This window comes from Trachinotus anak, unplaced genomic scaffold (assembly GCF_046630095.1).
Source record: "Trachinotus anak isolate AG129_WGS33_773 ecotype Australia unplaced genomic scaffold, CSIRO_AGI_Tana_v1 ptg000002l, whole genome shotgun sequence".
Lineage (NCBI taxonomy): Eukaryota > Metazoa > Chordata > Actinopteri > Carangiformes > Carangidae > Trachinotus > Trachinotus anak.
The window spans coordinates 18,968,064-18,994,931 of record NW_027273853.1 but is presented as its reverse complement, the minus strand read 5'-3'; the positions used below and the strand labels follow the sequence as shown (position 1 = coordinate 18,994,931).

Here is a 26,868-nt window from a genome sequence, read left to right as displayed (position 1 = left end):
ATGTTGACAAATTCTAGAAACAAACAGTGGAGAAAGAACTATTCACATCCGTAGCAAATGTTGAAAAAAGTATTAGCATCAAAATGTAGAACTAATTATATGTATCCTGTTGGGTAGACTAATTTAAAGAATGCTGTAAGATTACCATGTTTTGTATATATATTTTCATCTGTAAAACCACTATGAACTAGTTGTCAAATTAATGTAGTGGTGTAAAACACAGTGTTTCCCTATAAAATGTGGTGGAGTAATTAATAAAAAATGGCTAGCAGTGGTGGAAAGTAACTAAGTGCTGCAGTTAGGTACAGTTTTGAAGTATTTTATGATACTATACGCTCCATTAGTTACAATACATGTAATCATCTTATAAAATATGGTGCATTGTACATTCAATAATCCAATAGCATGTCAAATGGTTAAAATTTGCTTGCCCTTTTGATGTGCTATGTTTACTTTTTCTTGTAACTGAGTAGTTTTACAGTGTGGTTTTACTACTTTTGTGTAAGTAAGCTGATACTTAAGTGATCTGAGTACTGAACTTCTCCCACCTTTAAATTGTATCAAGCACAGTCCTTCAGTCAAAAATGAGATAACATGCAAGTATCGCCTCTTATTACTGTGGCTGTTTACCAAGAACCCTGTTAATAACCTTAAATTTAAAAAATAACAACAAATATGCAAAATTATTTCCCATTCTTTTATATCCAGACTGTGGATTAATGCAGTTTATTGACAGTCAACATGCTAAATTGCAGTGTAAAGGCTCGATTAGATTTTGTTTGCCAAAGCTGAAAGAAATCAGTTTGTGCTTTATATGACTTGACAATAGAAGGTCATTTGTAATTGATTCTTTATATTAGAAAATACTTGTTTGGTATTTTTGGTATGGTAAAGCATATTGAGTCTCTGTAATCTAAGCAACAATAAACAGCCGGCCCACATGTTTTCTACAGTGTCCTCCTTCAGTTGTTGCTCCTGGCTCTGAGCCAACATGTGTATAGTTGTGAGTACAGTATGACCGTGTATATGCACTAAGGGGCCACATCAGGGAGCATTTAAGTATGTGTGAGTGGTTCACTAGGAGGCATGGACACAAGCATCATGTGAGCATGTGCGTTTCTCCCAGTGTGTGTGTGTGTGTGTGTGCATAGTAAATTCTTGGAAAAACAGAAGATGTTAACTTTTTTTTTTTTTTATGTAAGGGTGCGTACAGTACATGGACTCACACTGAAGCAGACACACACACGCACATATATATACACACTTATGGGGTGACAGAGTGCACTGGCTGAGCTCAGATGAACCAATGGCAACCTGGGGAAGGAGGAATGTGTATGGCGCTGGTCCAAGAGAGGCCGTCAGAATCCTCAGCAGGCAACCCTGGTTGTCTTAGTGAACACAAGTGTGAGTGTGTGGGAGTGTGTGCATCTGCACAAGAGGGTGGTAGGAGTAGTAACTGTGTAACTATATGAGTGTGTGCAATTTTACAGACAGTTGGCAATTAATTGCGAGAATATATGGGACAAAGCCTTCAATTTATACCTTCTTTTGTAATTAGTCAGGGCAGACTAAAAACGACTGTATATGAAGCTCTCTCTTGCTTTCTTGCAGTCATGCACAGCCATCGCTTCACAGGGAGGGCACAGTGACCACGTAATAATGAGATCACGTACATTAACAGTGACACTTTGAAATGCTTGATCTAAGTTCCTTAGCAGCTACAGGATGCAGTGAGGCATCTGCAGGGGAAGAGCTGCCTTGCAAGTGGGCAGTTACTACAGCCAGCAAGGAGGAGATGTGTTCCCCAGGGAGGCCATAGAGAGTCAGGGAGGACACTCACTACACCGCCACTCATCCAAATGATCCCAAAAATACAGCATGATGTCATGTAGATTCCAAACGTGGACTGCAGTAGCAGAAACAGGGTCATGTGTGCACTTGACTAATGCACAACTGAACAAGAAAAAAAGGGGAGGGAGAGAAGAGTAAGCAGCGAAAAAGAAGGAGAGTGAAGGGCTGTTTAAAATATTCAACCCTCCTTCCATTAACCAGCCGTGTAGGGATGGGAACACGACCTGCACTGTACATCTCATGAGAGAGAAAAAAAAAAGAGGTGGAGAGAGAGAGATGGTGCACTGTGGGAGTAGACCTCCTCCATCCAGTAGCCCTTAAATCCAGCTCAGCATTTTCTCAGTGATGTCATCTCTTTTTCACTCTCACTTCACCCTCACCTCCATCTGCTCTCTCGCTCCGTCCTGCCTGAGCTTTCCGTCTCGCACGCACATACTCACATTCCCTCCCTCTGCACTTAAACGACATGCGATGCATTACAATGTATGATGCCTCTTGTTCAGCACACATAGATCCCTATAAATCTGTGGCCGCTTACACTCATCCTGAGTTTAGCTGAAACAGGACGTGTGGGGCTCGCTCCCTCCCTCTCCATCCCTCCATTATCCCGTTCCTTCACACTCCAGCCACACAGCATCATCTGACTGGCAGGGAGAACAGTGTGTTAACAAACTGGGAAATGGCTGCCAGCTGCATGGACAGGGCCGGACAGGAGGAGACACATTGTGCTTGCAGCTTTTTATTGGGTATGAAGAGAAGGGAGAGGTATGGAGAGAACATGGTAGAGAGGAGGGAGAGAGTGTATGTAGAAGGGGGAAAAAAAAAGGTCTTTGAAGCTATTTAGTAGTCATTATTTTTTACTGCAGTGAAGTTGATGCAGTACATTACTTACTGAAGAAAATTTAAAAAAAAAAAAAAAAAAAAAAAGACTTCCATTAGGAAAAAAAATTTAAAAACACTAATGAGTCTGTACTCAGTTTTTTTTTTACTTTAGATTTGATCCCTCTGCAGGAGACGGCAACCTGGCCGGTCTCTGCCAGCAAAGGCTGGTCTGATCTGCTCTTGCAGGAGCTCCAAACACCTGCTTTCCCAAAGCTCTTCCTTTAAATCTTCTTTTATTACTGACATTATTATTATCTACTTTTTAATATTGTAATTTAGACATTAACAACGCATCATTATGCATTTAAAAGTAGTTTTATCCAAAGGTAATGCTTTCATAAGAACAATCAGGTGGATCACCGGAGTCTGGTTAGGCATCTTCTGGATCTAACCAGGAGAACAGTCAAGTGCACTGGAGAGTCGGGTTAGAAAATCAATTCAAATGTGGTTATGTTCAAATATTTTGCTTTCCCTGCATCAAGGTGAAGGGAGGATAATGGAGACAATAACGAGGACTTTAGCCTTGCCAGAGCACACTTTGATAAGTGATCAGGCCTGTCCCCTCAACTCTGTCCATACCTTCTGGGGATAACTGCAGTGTTCCTCTGTGCCATATCTGAAGATGTCATCATCATCAACAATGCATGGCTCCAGCTTCTTAAGCTGCTGATCAGCTGAAATACAAGAATTTCAGTGACGTTTAAAGAGCTAAAAAAAAATGACAGAAACAGCAGATAAAGCTAATTCTTAACACAAACGCTTCAAAGTGATGGAAATGTGATATAGATGCAGTATGTGAAATTTATCTTGCCTCATAAGTTTTGAGGTAAACATTGCATTTTGAGGCCAACCCCTGTGTTCCTCTCTGGAAACAGAAACAGTCATCCGTTTTATTCACATCCAAACACTACGCAATTTTGGCAGACCCTCCACAGATGTTATCACTTAAAAATCAAAGTCTTCTTCAGCTCATGTAACATTTTTATTGATTAGAATTATATCCCAAATTATACTGTCAGTACAACTATTATCAAGGGGAAAAAAAATCTAATCATAGTTTTATTTTATTTTCAGTGTAATTTAAATGATTTTGAGAAACATTATTTTAATCACTCAGAAACCAGTCTGTTAGGAGAATACTGAATGTTTTTATGTTTTTTCCTTTTATCAGTTCATTAGTTGTTGCTGTTTACTTGGTCTTCATAAAGAGCTAAAATGACTAAGCGGCATTTATCCGTGTGAGCAAGAGATGAGCTCAATACCCAAGTGTGTCTCAGTGTCTGTCTGTGTGCTATAAAATGTGTCATCTTTCTGACTTCAAGCAGCAGTATCCAAAATGTCCACAATACCACATAACCACCACTGTCAACAGGCCTTAAACAGAGTAATAATCTAAGCATCTCAAAGCCAAATTAATGATATAAGAAATGGCTGCAGTGGGTTTTGTACAAGTGTGTGTATCTGACTTTAGAGGAAACAAGGGTATCCCCATGACAAGGAACAGAGGGAGAACAGGGACAGATTACTGCTTGGCAAACACCAGAACTTGATTTCCCAACTTCCATGTGGGGTCTGTTCAGGCCAGGAGGAGAGCAAGAACAGGAATTTGTTGGTTAAGCAGCTGTTTCTCTAGAGGACCGGACTGGGCAACAGAGAGAGGAGGAGCAGAAACTGAGAAAAATAAAAAGTGGGAACAAGGCAGGCAGATAGAAAAGAAATGGAGTGGCTGTGTAACAGGAGGCTTGTTTTGTTCCAAATCAGATTGCTTTATAGCGACGCAGGGGGTGAATGGTTCCAGGCAGCAGACAATGGGCCAACAGGTTCAATATTGACATTCTCCTTAGTGATAGCTGAGTTGGCTGGGTGAGGTCAGGGACTGGACCTTTGTATTAGCCAGCCAGCATTAGTGGTCACGGCTGGGGGACACTTAATGTAACCTTGGCCTCTCAGTATAATGGAGGGTCTGAGTGATGCCAGGAGAGGTCCCTCCCCTTTATGGGCCTTATTACCGTAAGAGAGCTCAGTCCTCCAGTGGCCCGATTCAAACACAGATCATTACTTTGTCAAAACAGCTACCAGACCACATTGGCACACTCGCAGGCCAGCTTGTGTGGCGAACACAGTCTCGAAGTGCCAGTTGTTGAGCACAGCAGCCGTGGGAGATGAGGCGAGGAGAACACAAGAAAAAGTAAGCAGAGCACTTTTGGACAAGTGACCGTTTATTAGTTCTTATTCCAACAGCACTTACAATTAGACAGATTCGCTGGCGAGTCCTGCATGCTAGGCAAACACACACACACACACACACACACACTGTGTACAATCTTTTCTCAGTGTTATGGCAAGAGGTTCTACCACAAAATAATAAAACACTCCAGCAAATTCCATGTCGTTGCTTTGCTGAAACAACATCTCTATTGTTGTTTACCTAAAGTGGTCAATTAATCCAAGGCAAACTCATAAAAGAGGAAAGGATGTGGGTTGTCCAGGTAGGCTGATCCAACTGGCTGAGAGTCAGGGCTACTATGGATACCACACTGTACCACTCCCCAGTGTGGCAGAGGAAGAGGAGTGTCAGAGAGGGACAAGGAGACAGAAGAGAAGCGAAAGGAAACTCCTGAGGGAAGAGGAGAGACAAAGGAGGAGGAGATGCTGAGGTACTGGTGCCAAAGAGGAGGAGTAAAAGGAGAAGGAGGTGGAACAGAAGAGTAGGAGGAGGAAGGAGAGAAGGTCATCTGAGGTGATGGAGATTCTGTACGGTGGGCTGGTTTCATGAAAGATGGAGCTGGGCCACTCTCCTCCTCCTGTGATTCTGTTCTGGCTTGGGTTACTGGACTGGAGCCTTGCAAACACACACACACACACACACACACACACACACACACACACACACACACAAAAACACACACAAAACACATGTCTCCAGTCTCCCACACACATGCTCGTTCTTCTTTACTACATACTGTGTGTTTCTTACAGAAATAGAAGTGACATCACAACAGTCGCGTTGTAAATCAATACATGTTGCTCCCAATGAAACACCCACGAACACACATACACGCTTAGAGTTCCCGGTCAGTGGGATGTCTCAGAGTCCGAACCACTCAGTGACCCCTCCTCTCCTGGGGTCGAGTTTCTGCCTCTGCTTCTCGTCCTCCATGAACTTCTCCTGCAACTCCTCCATGGAGCCCTCCGCCGGCGTCCTGTCCTTTTCCGGGAAGATGTCGGGGAAGGTGAACGTCTGGCCCTGTGCCTGGGATGCAGAGGCGGGAAAAAAAAAAGAGCAAAATGAGCCAAGAAACTATTATATTCCTATCTAAAAATAAGAGGAATTAGTTGTTTATCCATTTAAAATAATTTCATAAGCCAATGTTTTGTGCAAACAAAACAAAAAAAACACGTCAAATTGCATTTTTCTTTTTTTTTTTTGCAGAGATGAAAAGTGAGATACTGATTTGGAATTCAGGACACTGTTTCTCCCTCTATATCCCTCTTCCAGTTACACAAACGCTCTCTTTCTCTCTGGCATTCAATTTCTCCAACTCTCTCCCACATTTAATCTCTCATCTCTCTCCATTTCTCTGGTCTTGATTTATTCAGAGGGAAAGGATGGTATCCATTATTTATTCCATACCAACCCATCTCTGGCCATGGCTAATGCATCGCCGGCCCAACCGTGGTCTGTGTCAGGATGCCGCAGAGTACAGTGCAGTTTACACACATGCATGCTTGCACACCCTCACACACACAAAAAATAACAGGCCAGTGGGTGCATGCATGCACACATATCCATAGCCTGTCCCTCTTTGCCTCCGCCATGGACACCTGGCAACAAGAATTCACTGATATCAGTCTCAGCTGGAGCCAAGTCATTGCCGTCCTTGAATGACTCAACTTCTTATAAAGCCTGATCATAACTTGCGATGATGGAACTGCACTTACATGTGCCATTTTTATCACTGTGTTTTGGATTTTGAGCCAACTGTTAACCCCAACAAATGTTCCCATAGTGATTAATGGTCACTAATGCTGTAGTCTACACCAAACAACAGCTTCCCACTGACAAATAGTCAAATGTCATTATGTGATTCATATACTTCTCAATTATGTTATATGAAGGCCTAATGCTATAAAATGAATTGCTTCCATGAACACAATTGTCAATCAACTACTCAGTTTAACTATGTGAAATATTTTGTTTGGGGTCAGTGTGTAGGCGTTAAGGAATGGTTTGGCTCTGATGTGAATGTTACTTTGTCTTTCTCCAACCCCCAAAATACCAAGAGAAACATGCATATAATTACCACATAGCATGGTTTAATTCCCAAAGGGGGAGACAACATAAAGCTCACTCAGCCAAAGATGCAGAATGGAGTTGGCCTTGTCTACTTGACTGGGACGACCTACAGCAGGAGTCTTGTGTGTTTTTACACTTGTGCATATATAAACTTGTGTGCTCAGGTGCATGTTTGCATGTGTTTTCTGTATTTTACTAGTAAGGTTATGACCAGCTATGAACATTAAAAACGTTGTTGTTCATCGTTTTCAGACAAGATAAATAATGACTAGACAAAAAAAACAAAATGACTGGACAAGCTGAAGTCCACAAATGACTGTGGACTTCAGCTTGTAAAAACTGTGACTGGATACATACTGCTTAGAGCTTTGTTATGAGATGCTCCACACCGCATATTTAAAATCAGCAGCCTGGTTTAAAACTAATTTTCTCTCTATTTTTATGTCTCCATGGATCCAGAATTTGTGGTGTTTGCTGCTTTGAGAGGACACTGTCAACCACAGCTTACAGCAACTACATGGGCTGCTTATGAGAAGCCTCTGATAATAGTGAGTGAAGAGATGATGGGGTGGAAATACAAATGAGCTGTTAATTATATTATGGTCCCTCAAAAACAATAAACAGTTAAGAAGAACATAATGTTTATCCTGCAAAAACAAGCTTTTACTTCCAGTTTTAGAATGATTACAGTTTAAAACTTTAAACCTCCCAATACATTTGCTTGTCTTCTTTAAAAGCAAAAAAACAATGAGCCAGTCCACCTTCCAGTATTTCTTAGTTACTGACTAATCCTAATTTGGAGTTTCCAGTGAAAAACAAGACACCCTGGTGAGAGAGGCTGGCTGGTTCACAGCCTCCACAGATCCAGAGGTTATTGCATAATTAACATTATTATCTTTATAATATCATTATCAACCGTAACCCAGCTTTTACGCATGTGGACCACAATGGGGCCTGACATATCAAATCTGACAATACAGCCATGACCAGGCACCAAATGACATCCAACCATCCAAAACATAACTATTATGGAAACTACTATTTTGGTATGATACTTTACAGACTTGAATTCATGTTACTCTCTTAAACCTGTCCATTTGAGTCTAAACTCTCTGATACCAGCTTTGAGGAGTAGCGGGAGCAAAACATGCACAACCTTCAATCAAAAGAAAAGCCACCCTGTTCATGTGTTCCTGCCCTGCGGCAGCGCCTGTGTTGCAAACTAGAGGAGGTTTTTTAACTGAGTGCAGTAATGCAGAAAGACAGAGAGAGGAGAGTGTAGACCCAGTCAGGAGGAGAAGGCTTAGTCAGGCAGAGGCAGAGAGCTGCCAAACACCAAAGAAGCACCTGGAAACCGATGGCCCTGCCAAGGCCCTCAGTGTCTCTCTGCACTTGCACACACTGCCATCGAGGAACGCAGAATCCAGAACACAAACACTGGACCACGCCAAGGGAAGTTTGCTGCAGGAGTAAGATGAGGAATGAGGAGAAGGAGAAGGAGGCAGCATGGAGAAAGATAGAGGTAGAGGATGTGAGGAAGGGACAGGAAGAGGAGGAGGAGTACAGTAAGAGTGACTGAGGATGGAGTCCACCCCAGTGCTATAAACACCAGACCTGGCAACAGGAGGAACAATGAAGCAGTAAGCCAAACAAGACTTCACCTAACTTGAACCAAACATTGTTGTATGACAATTCACAGTTATACGGCGCAGCACTGGACACCTTGTGTATACACATAGTAAAGATTAATACTGGCCTTTGAGAGCGTGATTCACAAAAAAAAAAAAAAACAAAGCCCTAAGACTGAAATCAACAAAGCACTGAGACTCGTTAAACAAGTCTTATTGTTGGCAACAAGCCACACCCTGTGTACATGTGTGTATGTGTGTGTGCACTTGTGTCAAGTGTCTGATGGACCCATTTCCGGAGTGAGAGAAAGTGCTGGCAGACAGTATTCCTATTTTTGCTTGAAATATATACATCACACCACAGTGGAGGCAGAGCTCATCCACACTCTGTCTCCGTGTGCTCCAGGCCAAAATGATCTCTCCTGTGTTTCCGTCTGCCTCTCTCTACTTGTGTATTTGTGTGTGACAGTAGAGAGAGGAAATGTGTGTATGAGTGCACACTGAGTGATTTGTGGAGAAGACCAAGGACTGTCCAAAAAGGACAAAAGTGGAGAAAGACAGTCAGGCATTATGTGCCTCCAAGGGTTTTCTTTCTGTTACCTACTATGCTTCCTAGACGACAAATTGGAGGAGTGGATATTTTCCCTCAATCTGCCACCAGCTTTACCACGCTCCCAACTGAATCAAGATGCCATCCAGGAATATTGGGACGAGGCCCCACACTGCAGCGATGTAAACATACTCCTCTTACGCACATGAACAACCCATTACACCCACAGTTTCCCTCTCAATGGGAAAAGAAGGAGAAGGGGGGGGGGTGTTAAGAGGGGAAGGCAAATGTTGTCATTGACTCACTACCAACCCCTCTCACTTTCCCCATGTGTGCGTATGTGTTTGTTTCCTTATTCAACTCTAATCCAATGACTTGCTCTGTTCCAGGAAGTGTGCATTTAGCACGTCAGTCTGCTCTGTGTCACATTTGGGGACCACATTCATCCTTTTAACCAGCTGATTGGGGACAGCTGTCACATTAGGGACAACAATCGAGTGTCCCCTCATTGTTTCCACAGCAGTTACATTCAGCAGAACTGGTTTGTTTCTTTATTGGCATGTACTGCTAGCGTGTAGCTGGTGTAGGCCTCCAGGGGACAAATGTTCTTCAATGAAATGTCTCCAAATCAAACTAGTGTTTGTGCAGTTTTGTGTGTGTGTGTGTGTGTGTGTGCGTGTGTTGACTCATGTGGATACAACACAAACCAAAGTAATCCTGTTTGCTGCCCCAGAGGGGAAAGGTGGAAAGAGGAGAGTGAAAATAGAGAAGACCAGGCCAGAGATGGAAACACACACAAAGGACAACTGTATTCTATCTGATTGACCTTTGCCTCTGATCTGTGACAAACTGAGCAAGCAGTCGTAACTCAAAAAGTCCTGTGGTGTTTCTGTGTAATCATTTCCCCCTACGAGAAGGAAAAAAAAAAAACAAAAAACTGAAGAATGTTGAAAAAAAAAATTGACAAATGTGTGTCCGGCAACATTGGAATGCATGTGAAATCAATACAGGGAAAATGTGTAAGGGCGAGGGGGGGTGAGTCTTTTATTATTCATAGACTTAGATTTAAGTATGAAATATGAAAGCTTTAGTTATTCTAGTTTGATGTGTTAAAATGTCTTTGATGAAAACAGGAAGGTGCCGGTGCATGGTGCCTTTCCAACCTGGAGCTGAATAGAACATTATGGCACAGTCACCAGCTGAGGACACAAAAGGCTGATTCAACCTGCTGCTCTGAGAGTTAAAACATACGGGACATGACTGGACCAGACTGGAGCAGGACCAGACATCGCAATGTGACAGATGAGATACACATCAGCATTTAAATGCCTCTAACTGGGCTGCACAGTAAGCACAGAGTCAGAAGTATGCTACAAATCTGAAGGAAAAAAAACAAAAGGAGGCTTTCAAAGATGATTACTCAACCCCATTGAGGTAGGTTTGACTTTATTTTCCAATATCCTCAATCCACAGAATAGCCTTCATGGTATCAGGTTTTATGTCCTCTGGACTAAAACAAGTTTGGAGCAACATTTTATTACTTTGAAGACTGTTCAACAGCTGTAAAACTACTTGAGGTCAAATGGCGACTTCCATTCAGATAATCTAGACAACTTAAAAATTGAATCCATCAGAAAATACATTCTAACCACTCTTTTACGACTTGAGATCAGCCTTTCTTTTGTGCTCTCTAAAAACCTTGAGCACCTAGAGTTATTGTGGAACTAAATAAGATGTGACTGAGGGGTGGGGTGGGGGGGCAAGTACACCGACTTATTGGATGACCACACTTGACCGAATTAAAGAACAGAAGAGCTCTCAATGTGGTCACAGAGCCTGAAATGGCTTTAAGTGGTCTGAAAAAGTGAAACTGAACCATTTACACCGGCCCTACGAGACAGACAAGAGTCAGACAAACTACATATCCCATATCCCTTTTTTGATGAGGGACAATCCAGAAGGCATCAAAAGATAGAGCCATTCACAAAGCAGTCAATAAAAATCAACCAGATGTTGGCGGTCGTCATTAGCGTGGACCGCATGCTGAAACAGAGGTGTTGACGATGCGGTGAGAAATCTCATGAGCATGTGGCTCATGCGGCTGCGGTGGCAGTGTGGTGGTATGGTGGGGTAAACCGTAGCAAAGCACAGAGACATCTTGAGTACTGCTGGTGGTGGTGGTGTGTGTGCATGTGTGTGGTAGTGAGAGAGAGAAGACAGAGAGGTGTTCACATTGCGGTAGAATCCATTTTGACCGCACAGTAGGAGAGCCTGGCAGACTACAGAGGGAGAGACCACAGTGGTGAGGTTACTAGGATTAGGGCTGAGGGCAACCCCCCGCCGATTTTGTGTGTGTGTGTGTGTGTGTGTGTGGGTGTGTGTATGTGTAAACGCTATTTATCTAGGGAAACATTGACTGAGCATGCCATCAGGCTGTTTTTCAGCAATTAATGCAGTTGTACACATCAACACCCAAAGCTGTGAGTTGCAGATTTAATACTGTTTCAATAACCAGCTCTACTTGACCAGTTGGAGGGTCTGTGCCTTGCTCAAGGGCAACTCAACTACAGAGAAGAGCAATTACTGCACTTGCTCAGACAAGCTTAAGCAGCCTGATTGTGAATTTTAAAGGTGTGATCACACCTTTGAGAGTCTGTTTTCTTTGGTCTCAACCACAGATGAAATTTGAAGTTTTTCTTCTCGGTTCATTTAAGTCCACACTGCCCAATTACAAGTTAACCGGGCCTTGTAAAGGAAAGTCAGATGGACTCACAAGTAGCTTGTTTACTGGACAGAGTTTTGGCAACCTGTCACCCTGCAAGATTACAGATTTTGGCAGCCAAGGAAAATGGGGAATAAAAACAAATTCGACTCCAGTTTCTTTAGGTTTAACTGAGCATTGTGGACTTGTCTTTGCTGTTTGCCATAATTTACCATCTCTGGTCTTCATACCAGATAAAAATAAAATAAGTGACTAAGACAGTTTAGGCTGTGGTTTGACTTTGGTTCATTCTGTTATGCTAGGTTTTATCCAATGTCAACATCCATCTCCTTGTATCCATAAAATTATATTTTATGAAAAAAATGACCCAACAATGGATGACAAGAATGTTTTTCAGACTGTTTCTTGTAGTTAGCTCATTTTATGCTCTGACAAACCATACCTCAGTTCACTTAGACCCACCAGTTTTGCTTTGAGGTGTACAGTTCTTAACTGGCCAAAACAACAGAACTAATAGTGGGAAGGATGTTTTTAACACTGGAGCCAGTTGAAGATCTCCCTGTATTAGGTATGTTTGGTGTGAAAGCTTCTGTCCATCTCGCTGCAGTCCAATAAAATGGTCTTGCCTCCACTTCTGAATGGTTGTGTAGAGTTCTGCTGTGGTTCCCTGGAGTTCACATAAAATGTTAAAACCAAACACAGTATTGGTCTAACATTTTATATTAAAGAACTCCACGATGGGACTGATCACAGCTGTTCCTGTAGGACTGAAATGATAATTCAAAATCTGTCTAATAATTAGCTTTTTCCGGAATCGTGTTGTGATGATATGATATTATCAGGTTAATGTTCTGCATATTTTCACTGTCCAAATTAAGGATTTCAAGTAAGCTGCATTTAAAATTTAACAAAGTTATCAATTCAAGTTCATTTTATTCTACTTTTTTTTAAACACATATTCTGTATGCTGATGAGAAATATATAGTGCGTATTCTGTATATTGATATAATAAAATACTGTGATAATAGTTTTAACCATGTCAGCCAGCCCTAGCATCACAGATGTATCATGAATGTCATAATGTATTTATTGGATTTATTTCGTCTTCTTCCTGACGGCCTGTGCATTACCGGCCACTATGCTCCGATGCCATGTGTTGTGATGCCATGTGTTGTGATGAGCCATGTGCAATCCTAACACTGATGTGACTGGTGTTCATACTGTTTGTTGACTGGGTGAAATGTTAAAGTATTTTATTTTGTCTGCTTGTATTGTCATACCAGTGGAGGATGACATGTTCACATGTTCACACACTGGGAAAAAGTTTCCCCAAGGAGACAATAAAGTCTCTATTCTATTCTAATGTGTTGCAGTGGATCTACAGTTTGAACAGAGTAATGTGCATACTAACAAACCCACAGTAATGACTCACACTCCGAACAGACACTTGGGTTCGCACTCAAGTATTTAGTCCAAATGTGCAAACTCCCTAAAAGCTACAGATTGCAACTGTATCAATCCGAACATGCTCTGCATCACACTCCTGCTGTAGTTATAGGTACTATACCCACACTGATGACCTCTGCTCTGCAGTCTCTCAGCCTAATAATGCATTGTATAGGAGTGCTTTCATATCTGCAATCACAAAGAAAAAATAGTCGAAGAAAACTGGGAGAGGCAGGAAAGACGATGGACGAGGGCAGGAGAGGAGAAGAGATGTAGCCTGATGATTGTAAACAGCTCCCACTGCCAGGCCCCTGGGTGGGCCACACATTCACTCTCACTTTATCTCACTGAGACACAGACACACACACACACACAGACACAGACACACACACTAATCTGCCCCGTTGTGCCTCTGTCCAGACCTTCTGGTACAAACTATTCCAGGAACAGAAGAATGAGAGACAGAGATGGAGATAGAGCAGGGTGAAGGGGGGGTTGGGCTGAAGGATTAAAGAAAGTCAATACCAAGAAGACAGTGAGGTGAGAATGATTCAGTTGATTCAGATATAAGACCATACAATGAAGCTAATTTACATTGCATTTCATCTTTGTTCAGCCAGCTAAAATAGAGTTAAAAAGGCAGGTGAAGAAGTCAACTTTTGAGATGACATGAGAGTCTGAAGGGCATTTAGCAAAATAACAGCTGAGCATGAGAAAAAGAGCACAGTGAAATCATCTCTCTCTGTAAAAGACAGTTAAGTGGTTGTGAGAGTAGACCACTAACCAATAGTATCCTGCTGTGGGTTTGTTCAGGGTCATGACCCTGGCCCTCCCTCCAATTACAATGACATCTCCTCCACAGCCCGGCAACAGCCAAATAACTTGGTCAGCTTTGGCTAGCAGCAGTGTATGTTTGTGTCCGTCCTTGTCATTCACTATGAGATAGATATTTTGGACAATGTTTGCAGACAGTGTTTTGTGTGCATGGATGTCTGCTGTCTATACAAATGGGAAAATTGATTGCCTACTTTTATACTTGGTTACAGCTATGGTTATATTTTTTTAAATACTGCCATGAGATTATATTTTGTAGGAAAACGTTGGAATTTAAATGTGACAAATACCCTGCATTTTCTGTGGCTGCTTCACAATAAAACCCTCCCGTGTTCTGCCAGCTGAACATTTTGAAATGTGAAGCAGTGACAGTTAAGAATTTGTTTTGTATTCCTGTAAATCCCTGAAGCTTAAGTTGGCAATCTGTATCTAACAAGGGACTGGCGGACTCTGCCACTACCAATGAGCCAAAAACATGTTTTGTGAGGTCACAGTGACCTTGACCTTTGACCACCAAATTCTAAGAAGTTCATCCTTAAGTAAATGTTTGCGCCAAATGCAATGAAATTCCCTGATATGTTGCATTCACAAACACATGAGGTCACCATGACCTTGAACTTTGACCTTTGGCCATAGAACTCTAATAGGTTTATCCTTAAATCCAAGTGAATATTTGTGCCAAATTTGAAGAAATTCCCTCAAGGCACTACTGAGATATTGCGTTCACAAGGCCAAGACCATGTTTTAAGAGGTCACTGTGACCTTGACCTTTGACCTTTGATCACCAAAATCTAGACAGTTCATCCTTGAGTCCAAAGGACATTTGTGCCAAATTTGATTAAATTACCTCAAGGTGATGTCGCTGGTGCGGAGGCATAAAAAAAGCACTTAAAGCATCAAGATGCGCACAGACTCATATCTAATAGTGAGGTACAGAGTGATCTTGGGACCTAGTGTGTACGTGCTTTGCGGGACAAAGAGCAGAAGTCAGGCAGGTGGGCGAGCAATGGCTCTGGTGTCAACTGAAAATACTTTAAGATCTATCGCAGGGAACCTCTGACATACTAGTGCAGGGCATCCAGTGATACATGCACACATACTTCTGCCTAGAGACAAACAGAGGGTGTGAGTGAGAAAGTGTGTATGTGTGTGCGCACACGATAGTTTTCAAGTCTGGGCATGTCTGCTCCCAGCCTGCTACTGGAGACATTGGACCCTGGTAACAGAGCTCTCAGGAAAAGATCATCACCATCTAAATACACACCCTGCCAAAGACATTTACATCCATCTGGTCTTGAACTGGACACTTGGAGGATAACAACAACAACAGTAACAGTAACAGCAACAGCCAAGAATAACACAACAAAATCCATCTTTATTAGCAATAACGTCCAACAACCAGTGAATCATGTCGCCTACAATCTGCCAATATGCCCATCCAACCTCTGTACCTTAAAACCAAAATACACCTAAACCTTGCCTGTGTAAACCATCCACCCCCATAACACACACATACACACACATACACACACACACAAACAGCTGTTCACTATCATTATCCCCTCCATCTATGTCATTCACCCCCACCCACCCCCCAACCCCCACAATGTACCCCATTTCTCTCTCACCAACACATGTAAACAACCCTCACATACCCTCCCCCCCAATTTCAAGCATCCCCTCCACCTACCCCACCCCCTCTCATCCCCAGACCCCAGACCTATCTAGGCTACCAAACACACACACACACCCCTACATGCACATGCAACATAAACATCCAGGCAATGCCCCTGCCCCCTCCCCAACTCTGAGGAATGCGGGGACCAGCTGGTGGAGAAAATAAAAAACGAAGAAGCATACCAAAACAGGAAATGCATCAGCAGGGGCCTATCAGAGGGCTTTATCAGGCCAGTGGCAGCCCTGTTGAGAACCTGGGTGGCGCCGCATGCTGATTGGCTGATCAAAGTGGCAGCTGTGTCATTACAGGTCAGGAGGTCAGGGGTAATCAAGAAAGGTTACGAGCACGCGATCACGTGCATGTGTGTCTGCCTGTCGGTGTGTGTGTGTGTGTGTGTGTGTGTGTGTGTGTGTTGCCATGGCTATCTAAATAAGGGGAACCTGAAGGAAATGTGGGAGGAAATGAGGGTGAGGAGAGAAGATGCTGTGGAGAGAGATAAAGTAATGATCAGTCAAAAATGACAAAAGGAAAGATGGAGAAAAGAGATGTAGAGAGAGAGACAGACAGAGAGAGTCCTGAAGCAGCTGAGACGTCTGTGCCACTTGTTCCTCTTCTGTTTTTCTTGATAAAAATCACCAATATAAAAATTTGTTGTGGGAAAACATCTACAGCACATTCATGTCATTCAAGCTTGTATCATGTGAACTGAACAGAGTGAAAAAAGTCGAACATGTGAGAAAGAAACGACAGAGAGGCTCAACTGAAGCCATTCAAAAAAAGGTTTGCGTGTGAGATTCCAAACCGGATGGTTAAGACCCTCCTCTGTTCTCTATAATTCATGTTCTCTCTCAACTGAGCTCTTACGAAACCTACACGTACACGCATACACTTACACAGCCATACACACAGACACACACAGGATTTTACTTAGGAGTGAATTTTCCAAATCAGGAGACACATAGGGAGATGGGGGCCTTTCAGTGTAGCTTGATTGCCAGGAAAAGCTTCTCCTTTTATTAGGCTCACCACCAGCACACCCACACGTGTGTGTACACATATGTATGTACACACACTAATTAGCGTATCAGCCCATTCCTTCCTTCAGAGGATTTATACGTGTAGAATGCTGACAGATAGATTTAAGAGAGAGCAGAGCTGCATGACTCTAGATAAAAGGCAAATCTTGATTTTCTCACTTGAAAATGTTATTCCATTTTTTTGGTTTTGTTTTAATTCTTAGTAAAAACATTTAATAAAATAGTTGCCTCTGCAGCTGTGCCTGAAAGCTCACTGGACATAGTAAATCATTTTCTAGATTTTCTAGAAAAGTTTGCTTGGCCTTGATAGCTACATCATTTTGTCCTTTGCGATGATATGTAAGCAACGGCTGGGAATTCTCTTGTAGTGTTTTTCCTTCAAGCCTCTGGTAGGAGGTCATGATATACATTAATAAAAGACAGCACGTAAAGGGAGAAAATGTTTGTGTCTTCTGACAGTCCAGTTTGTTTCCTGGAAACTCATGGTCTTGCATTTTTTAAAATATTCCTGCTGTCCAGAGTGATTTGTGAACTAAATAAGATGTTGACAGATTATTTGAAGATGATAATCCTGGCAATTTGTACATTATAATTCTTGTTAACCAAGTATACCCACTAGGAATAAGGGGATTCCCTTTTCTATGATAAGTAGAGTTTCAAGTTTCTATGATAGTTGCATTATTCACTCCTACACTTATGAGTATGATTGAAATGCATTAAGATTTACATTACAAGAATCAAGGTTAGCTACTGTATTCTAGGATCTAGGATGTAAGAATTTCTAGTGGAATAAATTGAAATCGCAATTTTCATATGATGAATTATCTAGCCCTATATGAAAGAGAAAAATGAGAGACATACAGGGGAAGACAGCACTGGGGCTTTAGTGGCAGAAGTTAAAAATGTTAATTGGTGTGATAAGCAAGGGTGAGGCAGCACAGGGAAGGGAAGGAAGCAGAGCGGCAGACAGACAGACAAGGCTGTGTAAGGAAAGCCTGTGTTTGCGTGACAAGGTGAAAAGGAGGAAGAGGGAGGGAAGGAGAGCGGGAGCCATCATGATCCAAATAGTTGAAAATAATAAAATTCCACACAGATAAGCAAGATTTCCCCCTCGGCCTGACCGCCTGATTCAGCACCTCCAGCTCCAGAGAGCCGGGGCTTCGCTCAGTGTGGAGAACAGGAACGGGAGGAAGAGGCGGGGGTCACGGGGGTTTGCAGCCCCCCCATCCTGTACCCCTCTCCACCAAAACCCTTTAGCCCAGCCAGAAACACACAGTCACACATATACACACCACTCCAGAGGGTCTATTGTTAAGCAACAAGAAGTCAAGAACAGATAGGATATGAAAGGAGGCTAGTGAGAGAAGCTGAACAGCAAAACGTTGCCATCTAGTGTCAGTCAAACAGAGGAGAGTGAGACTTGGCCACAGCTTCCCTCGCATAATCACTCTCAATACAGCTGTTCCTTTCTCTCTCACCCCATTTCAGCTGTGTCACAACTGCTCCATGTTTGCCACTCAGTCTCTCCCTCTGTTTCTCTCTCCCTCTGTTTCTCTCTCCCTCTGTTTCTCTCTCTCTCTCTCTCTCTCTCTCTCTCTCCCTCTCTATCCCTATTCTTTCACTTCGAGAGATGCCTTCCCCGTGGATCGAGCGGGGGTGGAGAAAGCGACAGAAAGAAACACGGGAAATGAGCAATTTGAATGAAGCTACCACTTATTCTACAACTGTTGCTCCAACCCCATATCTTGTTTTGTTCTGTGGCCGTCGGGTCAGAACATTGCTTTGGGGCAAACTGAGTGGTGCATCTGGTTTGCTGTATTGCTGTCAGTGACCAGGTCCCTGGAGAGAAACCTTGACAGCTTTTTTACTACTTTTATGAAAACTCAGCCACCAGGCACATAAACAATAGTACAGACTATTGTGGCTAAAAGAGCTGTTTATGTGTGTGTGAAAGAGATCTGCTTTTAATATGTGAAAATGTCCCCACAAGAAATAAAACATTTAAAAAACTGGTAAGAAAAGATGCCCATTTTCCAGACCTCGTTAGACAAATTATTGTTTTTAGGGTTTAAGTTTGTAAACTAGGGAAGTAAATCTAACCTCTTAAAACGTGTAAGAATAGATGACCACACTGAGCTTGTATAATGTTTAAATGTTATGGAAATTACAATTTTAATCATTTCATTTTAGATATGTGTGAATGTGTCTAGACTGTCCTCAGATGTGAAGAAATAAATCAAGACTACTATCAAAATAGTGACATCACTGGTTTATGTGTAAACAAAACTAGCTGCTCTCTTCATGACAGCTAAAGGTCAGTATCGTGACAACACCTCGGACCATCTGTGCGCCTGCTCTCCCTTCTGCTGCAAACTTCTCATTCATCATCTACTTTCACGACTTTCACCCTTATGCAGACTGTATGAAGTGAGCTTTTGTCTACAGATAAACTCTGTTGAATGAAGCTTGTGTGGGATTTGCCCCACCACACCCAACAAAAAGACAGACTTATGATGATGCTTGAAGTCTCCAGCCCAGATGACTGTTGATACACATGGACTTCTAATCTCTGTGATTTTATTAGGTGTATACCGACTGTCAAACAACAGTTAACTCATGTGGGTTTTTATGCTAAATGGCTGCAAGCATCCCACAGGTGCCTGGACGTGCCATGTGGTGCCGAACACGCAAAGAACACAAACTGCTGCTCCTCCCTTCTGACCTCCTCTGAAAACAACTTCAGGAAAATGTCTGAGATTCCTTTGGTTACACAGACACCCTCACAATCAGATTAGGAATATGTTCCTGATGTAATTTTCTACATTTTTTTGCAAAACTGTTCCCTTTAACACAACAGAGGTACAACCACAGAACTGCAGATGAAATTTTTCAAAATCCTGGAAGCAATCATCAAATGGCCAATCAGCTGTAGACAATCTACTGATTTGTCATTTTTACTTCTGCAGCATCCATTTGTCATTTTCAGCACAACATGGCACTAAACTGGATCATTCAGAAATGCTGAGACCAGTCAGATATCCCATTCATATATTCACAGCATCACCCTCCAGGAGCTTTCAGCATGCACTTTGAGCACTAAGCACTCAGCCCACTGAAGTGCAGCAGCTGGCACCAGCCAGCAAAGCTTGCTTGCAAACTAGCTGCCACTCCAAAGAGGGAGAATAACTTCTCCTCAGACCAAAACTCACCACAGCCTTTTCATTTACAAGCCAGGAAGAGAGTACTTTATCAGAAATGTGTGACTGTCGATAATGATGTCGAACAATGACTGAAAACATTCAAAAATGGCTATAATTTCAGAATTAGAGTGCTTTCTCTTTTATGAAACCACTAGTTTGGGTTTACGAAGGTTTCAAATGAAAGCAAAGTTTAACTGGAAATGGTGGCATGGTGCACTTCAGCAACCTTTTTCGCTACCAGACACATCCTGATTTCAATCCAGTTCAACTTTGTAAGAGCAGTGATTCACTGCAAAAAGTACAGATTTTCCTGTTAATTGAGATGATGTGACTTAATTAGTAGTCTAGTCAGTACTAGTACATTCTTAAAAACCTGAGTAAAATGTTTTTTTCACAGAAGTATAGCGAACCAGACAAGAAATCTAATTACACCTACTGTATATGAAGTAATGTCTACAAGAGGTTAGAAAGTGCAGTGCAGGACAGGATTTTCCAACATCAGCCCTTTACAGCATCAAATAGATGGAACAGTATGAGTTGACTGCGAAAATCGGAAATAAGTGTTACCCCGAGCGTAGCGGCTAGAGTTAGCCCTAAGCTTGTCGTAACGTTGCGTGAAAGCAGTCTAACTATAAACACACCAACCCCATTAAAGTGCAGCCAGACCCAAAAACAGTCTGATAGACTCAAGATTTTTCATTTTATACTGCTGTTTTTGTCACCCCACCACCAGCACCACCACCCTGCCTCTTCCCCCTCCCCCTGATCGCTTTGCCCCGTCTCTGGACCTCCCTGTTCTGGCATGACTCCATCATGCCCTTAGTCACCTCCCCTGCTCACCCCTCGCAGCCCCTCACGCACTCATACACACTTTCCCACACACAGTGCACATTTCACACATGCAGACGCTATCTCTTCCCCCGATACTGGGGTCCCCCCCTAAGCCTGAGGAAAATGGCCGTCACGGAACCCCGCTATCAGGGGGCCTCCCCTCAACCACAAACCAAGAGTAAGGAATGAGAGAGAGAGGGAGACAGAGAGAGAGAAAGGGAGAGAGAGGGAGAGCGCAAACGTATTACTGCTGCAATATTAGCTGATGGAGGGAGCAGGGGGAGAGAGGGGGAGAGGGAAGGATGAGGGTAGAATGGGGGGACCGCGGTGTGAGCATCGACCCACAGAACACCCTCCCACATGTGGAGTCAATTAGGAACAATCTTGTTTTCTACCCACCCCTGCAAAAGAAAGGAGGGTTTTCTGGGGCTCCGTGTGTGTGAGTTTGTGTGAGTGTGTGTGTGTGTGTGTGTGTGTGTACACAAGAGAGAGTGAGGTAGGAAAGGGAGTTGAGAGAGAGCATGTTTTTCCAAAAACCTGCCAGAGAAATAGGCCGGATATTCGGTTTTATATCAAGCCATTTTAAGCACAAAGAGCCTGCATCTCAGCATTTCTGCCCGCTGTTCACCGTCAAATGAGCATGACTTCAGAAAACCACGATGTGATTACAACTACAGAGCGAATGACACTCAAGGAAAAACATCAGTCCTCTAGGGCTCAGCACGCATGAATGATGCACACGTCACAAATGAGTGTGTCTGTGTGTGTGTGTGTGTGTGTGTGTGTGTGGTGTTCTGCATCCTCACACCTATCACAGTCATGTGCGTCTGGTGAGAAGAGGCATCACTACCGACTCAGCTGGGAATTCCAGACGCACACAAAAATCAAAGGCCACTTCCCTGGTGTCAGACAAGAGGAAGTCTCCCCTTTAAAAGATTCATGGCTGCTTCAATTATGTATCCTCTTTCAAATTGTCGTGTTTAGACAATTTTCATTATTCATCCGTTTCAAGATTGATGGCTCCCAGTCGGGCGGCACAGCGTAAACAAGCGTCTACACTGCTGTTGATTTATCTGGGCAAGATCAAAACAGCAGGCACAAAACAAAGGCCCCTTACTTTTCACATCTGCATCAAAGGCGCATTAAAACAGTGACTTTTTTGACATTTTGAAGGGACGTTTGTTTGATTTCAAAGACTAACAGACTTCAAACATTGGCAAGACGTGCAGGGAATGGGCCTTCCTGACCCAAAGCTCACCTCAAACACAGGTGTGAAGGCAACAGCAATGCAATGAGGGAGTCTGGGCTGACACGCCACCATGAGGAGTGACTCTTCAAACATGCACACACTAAGTGCACATGATTGCTCACATTCCATCTATGGCACAACACATGCTCAGAAAGAGGAGCTGTACCAGATGATAACCATATCTCAATATCCCTCAGGCCCTGCAAGAACCCATACTGCTGCTTTCTCAAGAGGGCAGCCAGAGTGTGTGAACCACACAGGAGAGAGATGCAAGGTAGAGGTGTGTGATTTGTGTGAGCCTACATATGTGTGTGTGCGTCACAGCTTTCTCATGAGAACAAGGAAGGAAATGGTAGGTAAAGCAACACTGCTTGCTGATTTTACCTGTAGTGTGTGCACACTGATGGTCATTTTTGTTCTCTGTCTTTTCATAACTGTATGAGTGTGTGAGAGAGTAAGAGTGAGTTTGAGAGTTCACCTTCAAAGGACACCTGCCCCTTGGGTTTCTATCAGGGGAACATCAACTAGCTCAGCTCACCTGCTGCAGCCAGCGAGCCCCCTTTCAAAATAAGCCCATTACACAAAAGCTAAAGGCTTGTGGTCTGCAAAAATGTCCTTTTCTCCTGGTGTTGTGTTTAATAATGTAGCCCCCACAATAAGAAAAAAAAAAAAAAACACAGTGGGTTAGGCGTTAGAGAGAGTTCTTGTGGAGAGGTCTCCACCTCCCACTGTGTACTGCACAGGAGTCGATGAGCTGATGCTCTTCAAAAAAAAAAAAAAAAAAAAACAGAGAAAATACTGTGATTAGAAGGATGAGTGTATATGTATATGTATGTGTGTTCTCACCAGCTGAACGTAGGCTACTTTACAGTCAGGCTTCTTAACCCTCTGGTTTAGGTGATTCCTCTTCTTGTTGGAGCCTAGAAAACACACAGACAGCAGGTATTGCATTTGATGGCAAAAAGGAATCACAAAACATGAGCCAATGCTAGTTGTGAGAAACACAGAAGCACACAGTGACTGTGACATTCATACATATAGTGAGAGTAGGGTTGGGCAACATGACGATATACAAAGAAGATGAAAAAATGTGTCGAATGGTAGACACTTCATTATTCTGCATCTACTGAGGTACGTTGTCCTCATCCTCTCAAATCTTTACCTATATTGGGTCTTGGTGAGCAATGTTGCAAATGTAATGAAGTACCTCAAATTGAAAGGTACTTAATTTACTAAAAGAGACAATACAGACATTCTTATTTGATTAAATTTTTTTTTGAATCCATGAACAGCTATAATAATCTATATGAATAATCTATATGTCATTATAAGAACTGGAACAATTAGTCAAGGACTCAGTCGATCAACAGAATATTAAATCTATTATTTTGATAATCAATTAAGCATTTGTCATTTTTAAAGCCAAAATGGCACATTTGATGGTTCCAGAACTTTCCCTTGTTCTATCATTACTGTAAACTGTATATTTTAATGCAGAGTTTCGGACTGTTGGTTGAAAAAAACAAGACATTTGATGACATCACCTGGGTTTCTAGGAAGTAATGATGGACATTTTCCATTGTTTGTTGTTTTCTGATGTTTAGAGCCAAACAAAGAATCAATTAATCCAGATAATAATTGTTTATTTTCAGCGCTGAGCACTTTTGTGATTGCTCTGACAGAAAATTTTAGCCCTATTATCCACCCATAGGTGAAATTTCTAAAGCACGGTCCTGACATCTATTTACCTACACAGCAATTATCGCATTATGTTTTATTCCAAGCTGAACAACAGTTGTTTTACAATCCATTTCTGTTCACTTCCCTGTACAACAGAGAATACTTTGTGTATACGTGTGGCTAAGCAGAGCCTGATGTTGTTGACTATGGAAGGCAGGTTAACCTCTTTTTTGATGACATCATCCTCTCTCCTGTCAGACCTTCCCAAGTCTGGAAGACCGGGGACTCAGGGAGCTGCTGAGTGCATGTATGTGTGTCTGTGCATTTGTGTGTGTGTGTGTGTGTGTGTGTGCATGGAGGTAGGAGCTCGGTTTCAAACACATTAAAAGCTAAGACTTACTAAACTCACAGGCACTTCTCACAGGTATCTAAATCTTTATATTACGACAAAACTCCAGTTTTAATGACAGATAATGACCACAGCATCAAACAGTTCATCTCTGCTTTCGAACTCTAATCTCAGTGAGACCCTGGTGGTCAAGTCAACAGGCCCTCTGAGAAACTGCCGTTGCCATGGGAACGGTTTATGACATGAAAAACAAGGGAAACATTCCGCTGTAATGAGTCATTTGTGTGTGTGTGTGTGTGTGTGCGCGCGTGTGGGGTACATGTAGCTAGTAATCACTAGCCAGGCAGCCCACTGCTCAGGGAAAGCCCTGAGCAGGGTTGTAAAACACCCCCACCCCCCACCCCCCACACCCCCACCCTTAGCTAACTGGAGGCCCCTGTGTGGGTGGGAGACAGAGGTAATGAAGTGCGTGCGCCTGCGTGTACCTGTGTGTGTGTGTGTGTGTGTGTGTGTGTGTGTGTGTACATGTATGTGAGTGTCAGTGTGTCTGCGCATGTGTGTGTGTGTGTGTGCATTTCCCTGTGTAGGAAATGCACAGGGAAATGCTACAACCTTTGAAACAGCAAGGTCCCCCAATAAACAACAGCAAAAAAAAACAAACATACAAGACACACACACACACACACACGCACACACACACACACACACACACACACACACACACACCTTGAAAGGTTACAAAGTGTGTTTCTCTTACTCCGTGTTACTTACTTTTCCTAACACATACAGACACACAGACAGACCTTTCATACAACAGTCGCAAACGCAAGCACAATTTCTCCCACTTTGAGATTGCGGTTTGGCAGCCAGCTATCACGTTACAAATCCCAGGCCGGAGGGGTAACCATGGCAACTCCTTCCAAAATACCCCTGCCGCCCATGGAGGGGAAAAAAGGGTCATTTGCGCCCCTCTCTCCTCTCTGCCTGTTCCCGTCTTTATGCTGCCAATGGAGTGGAACTCCTGACGCAGACAGGGATACCTTCTCTGACGCACCTCGGGATCACCGGGGGCCCAGAGTGGGCCTTTCTTCTCTATCCCCTTCTGTCCACCAAAAGTTCATTGCTTTCCTTACACCCACCCTCCCAAGGGGTTTTCCTTTTCCCCTCACTTTTAATGACACAACCCTAATAAACAGCGTTAATGGGTCCTCCACACTGTTGACTAGGCTAAGCTAGGCGCCTCTGTCATCCTCCCGCCCTCCACGTCTTCTTCCCAGTCTCTCCTCCAGAGGTAGAGGGGGCTCCTCGTGGCCCTTCAGATGCAGTATGTAGGGGGCTTATGCCTCCTCTTCTCAACCCGTTCCTCAGTGTCTCCCCAACTTCGAGCCATCCATATGTCCCTTCCTTCTGTTCTTCCATGAACTTGCAAATTCCTAGACTTGTAGCAAGCCCTCAAATCAGTCCGTGCAAACCTAAGCCGTTTCCTCCCCCCATAAAAGCCAAGAGGATTATTAAGTCAATGATATAACACTGTTCTTGGCTCTGTGATCATCCTTGACAAGGGGGCAGGAGGGGGGATTTGAGGTTGTGATGGGTGCAAGAGGGGATGGGGCAAATAAGGCCCTGAAGTTGGAAGTTTGTAAGTGAATAGTATGTGTTTGTGTGGAGGGAGCGTGGGGTGTCCTGGGACAGCTGGAGGCTGGAGTGCTGCAGCAGCAGATTGTCAGATAAGCAGCTGTGTGTGTTAGGGAGAAAAGAGAGCCAGGCATGCTAACCACTACCGCAACTAGCCGCTGGAAAGCACTCCCGCTGCTGCATGTCAATGGGAGGACCATCTATATTGCAAGCTGAAATTGCTAATCGCTGCTAACCACTGCTGACAGTCTCCAAAACAGAATCAATCTGATTTTATGCTTCCTGAAACAAAAATCATCTTTCAGTGAATTCCATACTACACCATAACCAAAATTTAATTTACAAAGCTGACAACTGTTAAAAGGCTACTGGGATGGAGATAAAACATTAAGGATTATAGTGGAAATAACCATAATGTGATGATCATTTTATTTTCATCTGAACAAAATATATTAGTAAAAACTCAAATTCTATTGGGGTTTTATTTTTTGTGTTCATTTAAATATTTTCATTTTATTTTTAAACATTGATCAACAGCCTCGTAGAGGCTGAACTTTGTATTACACATTAACTCTAAACCTTAAATTAACACTAAATGAATCTGTCCACAACAATAACAATGGATAGTTGCAAAACAATGAGGGTTTGCAACACACTGAGCAAACAGATGGATAGTAATAGGGGGTTCATGCTGCGGGACTGGTAATTTGAATTTACTGTAACTTTTTACAGTCAAAGACTGCAGATTGTGAAATAAATGTTACAGTCGAACATTCACTGTGTACTTTTAAGAATGGGATGTGGTAAGCAGTCTTGTGTACCACAGATACAATTGTTTCATATCAATGTGAAATGTGTTTTTTTTTTAAATCAAATTTCAACATAATATGCCTTTCATGTAATTGCACTGGACAGTAATTATTCATTGCACATAGCTTGTAACTATTTAGTAACTATTTATATTTTAAAGTGATTCAGATGTTCAGATCTTGGCATGGA

The 26,868-nt window shown here is 42.7% G+C and overlaps 1 protein-coding gene across 1 annotated transcript in view; it reads right to left on the bottom strand.

Moving 5' to 3' along the window:
* Positions 1 to 4,931: 4,931 nt before the first annotated feature.
* The window catches only part of mrpl23 (mitochondrial ribosomal protein L23), a 34,154-nt gene continuing 12,217 nt past the window's right edge, over positions 4,932 to 26,868 (bottom strand). Inside the window, exons 4-5 of the mRNA XM_071503727.1 lie at positions 23,052 to 23,125; positions 4,932 to 5,986 (exon numbers count right to left, since the gene is read on the bottom strand). Coding sequence (XP_071359828.1) covers positions 5,822 to 5,986; positions 23,052 to 23,125 — 239 coding nt within the window. The 3' untranslated portion in view covers positions 4,932 to 5,821. The remainder of the gene's footprint in view (positions 5,987 to 23,051; positions 23,126 to 26,868) is intronic.